The sequence below is a fragment of the Temnothorax curvispinosus genome, unplaced genomic scaffold, assembly GCF_003070985.1.
Source record: "Temnothorax curvispinosus isolate PA1 unplaced genomic scaffold, ASM307098v1 QBEX01015524.1, whole genome shotgun sequence".
Classification (NCBI taxonomy): Eukaryota; Metazoa; Arthropoda; class Insecta; order Hymenoptera; family Formicidae; genus Temnothorax; species Temnothorax curvispinosus.
This window is the reverse complement of record NW_020225304.1, coordinates 418,921-422,972: the sequence shown is the minus strand read 5'-3', so window position 1 is coordinate 422,972 and position 4,052 is coordinate 418,921. Positions and strand designations below refer to the sequence as shown.

Here is a 4,052-nt window from a genome sequence, read left to right as displayed (position 1 = left end):
TATATATATATATATATATATATATATATATATATATATATATATATTATAATATAATATAATATCTATAATATAAAAGCTTAAAAGCTCCTTAAATGCTTCTTACAGACTTTATACAATTATATTATTATTACATGATTGTAACATTCTTCTGCTGAGAATAAAGATTATTTTTCTCTATTTTTGAATATTATATGATATTTTATTACTATAAATTCACATTTTTATATTTCATTATCTTATAAATTTGTAATAAAAATTTTTTATTCTTGAGGTCGTTCTACAATCCAAAAGGCCGGTGTGCAGTACATTCTTGACAGTGTCATTAAAGCACTGTTAGCTGACCCAACTAGAAGGTGATTATCTCAAGTATAACGTCTCTGACATAAGCATGCGATAAAGATTCGCACGAATACATTCAAAGCACATTATCATAGATAAGTAGATATAACATACAGATAATTTTATTTTATGATAAGTGTAACGTTAATACTTAGTAAGTATCTTATCAATTTTACTGTTAAAAAGAATTTCAACCAATATAAATTTTACATTACTCAAACATATTATATACAGCATAAATTTTATATTATTCAATTACTTTCGCAGATTTATTTGGGTGGAGACCGCTTTCCTCTGGAAATGGTGGTTACGACAAAATGACTTGGTACGTGCTGACGTGAGAACCCTAATCGCCGAAGGGCGACTGGAAATTATCGGGGGAGCATGGAGCATGAACGACGAAGCTTGTACTCACTATCATTCATTAGTGGATCAATTTACATGGGGATTCAGGTACATATGTGTTTGATATGGTAGACACATCAGAGTGAGAAAAACCTCAAAACTGAGTACAACTGATTAATTTATAAAACTCTTCTCACTCGTCTACATGCATCTGATGATTTCGCGTATGTATAAAACACGAGATGTAATTTAAATACTTTTCTATAAATATTCTCGAAGTAAAAAATATATTTATTTTTACGAATGTTGGCTTAATTAAATCTATATCACATGTGAATATAATACAGCATTTTGTCTTCTAGACACATTTCGTATAAGTTCTTATCTAAAATCATAATTTATATGTTACTGATCTTTGATCTGTAGGCGACTCGACGACACGTTCGGAAGCTGTGCCAGACCGCGCATTGGATGGCAAATAGACCCATTCGGCCATTCCAGAGAACAGGCTTCTTTATTCTCGCAAATGGGATTCGATGGAATGCTATTTGGTCGTCTTGATTATCAAGATAAGAATAAGAGATTACAAGACAAAGAGATGGAATTTATTTGGAAGAGCAGTCCAAATTTAGGTAAAAAAGTATCTTTGATAAAGGCGAGGACTAATAACACTAATTTACAGCATTTTTGCTCATGATCAAAAACTGTTACCTATTATGTTGTTTTTATTACTCTGAATATGAATTAACAACCAAAAAATTCCTACACATCTAAATATGCCTCTATCGTAATTCAAAGTTTTGCAATAAATAATAAGTGCCAAAATTTTAAGAAAAGAAGTAACAGCATAAAAGTTAAAGAATAAATATTTGCAATAACTATATTTATAATTTAAAAGAGATATCACAAATGTGCTGGGTCTATTTTTCTTAGAAGAAACTAGCAATAATCATTCATTATGTTTTCGTCTCACTATCCTTGATAACGAGCCTCCGTAACAGTTATAAGCTTTCGTTGCTTTCTTTATATAGTCACATAATCATATAGTCATATAATTCATTTGTATTGTCAATATAGCAAGATGTTTTAAATATTGAATTAAAATATTAAATTAAAATACTTGTATTTTTTAATTTATTCTTTAATATGACACTTATTTTATACTTTTTTGAAAAAAATTGAGTAAGATGTAATGGATATTTTTTTCCTTCAAATGTATGCTGTGTAAACCCATTTTTTTTTTAAATTTATGATTTTTATTGATTGAACAAAAACAAAATAAAAATTTGTAAACTAATGTAACTAGTAATTATTACTATAATTACAGAAGAAAGAAAGATACAATGTGCACATTACATATAACACATGTATATCTAACACTGAATACATTTATAACAATTTTTCTAAGAATTTTTCTAAGAATTAAGTTTTCTTCTGTAAAATCGTTGAGTTATCAATATTTCTTAGATAATTAACGCAAATTCATAATATTGCTAATAATTAGTAATATGACAATAGAATATTATTTATATATTGTACGAGGAATATACTTTAACAAAATCTTTATTTAAATCTTACAAAGTTCTCAGCAAAAATTTAAAAGTCTTAATAAATAATGACTTTTCTTTTGACGTTTTTGCTAAGGAAAGAAATCAATTCTAAATTTTGCATATATTTAGAAACTGGATTTTCTTATAGATAAAAGAGATATATATTGCACAATGGATAAAATTATACATATTTATTATTATTTTCAGGCAAGCGAGCGAACTTATTCACAGTCGCGATGTTCAACAATTACAGTCCACCACCAGGATTTTGCTTCGACGTTTTATGCGCTGACGAACCAATGGTCGATGATCCCGATAGCCCCGACTACAACATCGACAGTAGGGTATGTAATGTAATAACATCGCGGAATGTGGTAGTTATTGACATAGAGGACCCTAACGATAAACTAACGAGGTCGTCTCAAGCGTAAATTAACGAATAGAGCTTATCCGACGCTTTCTGCCAATTAATTTATTTCTAATTATTATTAACAAGATAATAAAATTATTAACAGAAAAAAGTAATACAATCACCAAAAGTAATATAAATATTTAATAGAAAATCTCTATCATCTGGAAATTTTAATTTTAATAAAACAACTTAAACGATAGAAAGGCTGAGAAAGATTATATTTATCTAAGTACTATCTATATATTTAATATAAAAGGGATATTTATTTCTTAGTCTGAGAGAAATAATATCGATTGTAAAAATTTTGACAACTATAAATTTTCAAATTTATCTGGAAGATTTAACTATATATAAAAGTTTAATTAAAAATCAAAATTTTTGTTTTAGTGAGATTTTCTTATTAGCAAAAAATAACATGCGTAAAAGATAACATATCTTATTAAAGCATAATAATAAATTCTGAAAACTTGTAATTATTAACTAACGGTCAAATTGCTCAAATAGTTTAGGACATATTCGTTTTGTGCTAGAATCATAATCTACGCGATGTGTTTCTGTGCCAGATCGATGATTTTCTGAGATACGCGGTTACGCAACGTAGTTATTTCCGCACAAATCATGTCATAATGACAATGGGAGGAGATTTCACTTATCAGCACGCGGAAATGTACTTCACGAATCTGGACAAGCTGATAAGGTATTAAACACCAAAAATTTAAATTTTATAATTCACGCTTTTCGAAATATGTCCGACGCTTACGAGCTTGCAAAAAAAGCAATATTGTTGCTTCGCAAAGGACGACATCGCTAGTAGACAAAAAGAACTGAAGGGCAGAAATGGTTTTTACAACATCGCGAGCGATGAAATGCCGTCTTCGTGACACGGTAAGTAAAAATTATGCGCGATTGGCAGGTGGACCTGTTCGTGAGATATGCGAAGATTCAAGCACTTACCTACAAAACTAATCACATTATTATCACCATGGGAGAGGATTTTCATTATCAACAGGCTGAAATGGTGTTCGGTAACTTAGACAAGCTAATTAAGTAAGTCTAACTTTAACAAATAAATATTTCTGACAAATTCGACTTTTGAGAATATTTGACTCATTCACTGATCTTAAATTTTATTAAGTTTGGAGTAAATATCCATATAATTAAATATAGATCAAATATAGATTTATAATATTCTATTTATAATATAAGGCAAATAAGAGAAAATTAATATTTTTTTTATATTAAAATGTCTTATTTTTTACTTAAAATTCAATAAATAGAAAAATAAAATAAAAAATAAAAAGAGAACAAAATATAGTATAACATAGAATATTTGTGTAAAAAGTTAAATTAGCATTTTTTCTTTAAAGCATAATAAATTGTATTAAATAAAAAATGCAAAAAAT

The 4,052-nt window shown here is 27.9% G+C and overlaps 1 protein-coding gene across 2 annotated transcripts in view; it reads left to right on the top strand.

Annotated features, from left to right (window-relative positions):
• Positions 1 to 3,749, top strand: part of LOC112465789 (lysosomal alpha-mannosidase-like) — a 5,227-nt gene extending 1,478 nt beyond the window's left edge. The window contains exons 3-8 of one of the 2 annotated variants that reach the window (XM_025033514.1): positions 275 to 356; positions 610 to 795; positions 1,114 to 1,319; positions 2,445 to 2,581; positions 3,213 to 3,346; positions 3,563 to 3,679. In XM_025033514.1, the coding sequence (XP_024889282.1) occupies positions 275 to 356; positions 610 to 795; positions 1,114 to 1,319; positions 2,445 to 2,581; positions 3,213 to 3,346; positions 3,563 to 3,578 (761 nt within the window). In that variant the 3' untranslated portion in view covers positions 3,579 to 3,679. Of the gene's footprint in view, positions 1 to 274; positions 357 to 609; positions 796 to 1,113; positions 1,320 to 2,444; positions 2,582 to 3,212; positions 3,347 to 3,562 lie in introns of both variants that reach the window. The other variant, XM_025033515.1, reaches the window with a different exon arrangement.
• The last annotated feature ends 303 nt before the right edge of the window (positions 3,750 to 4,052 follow it).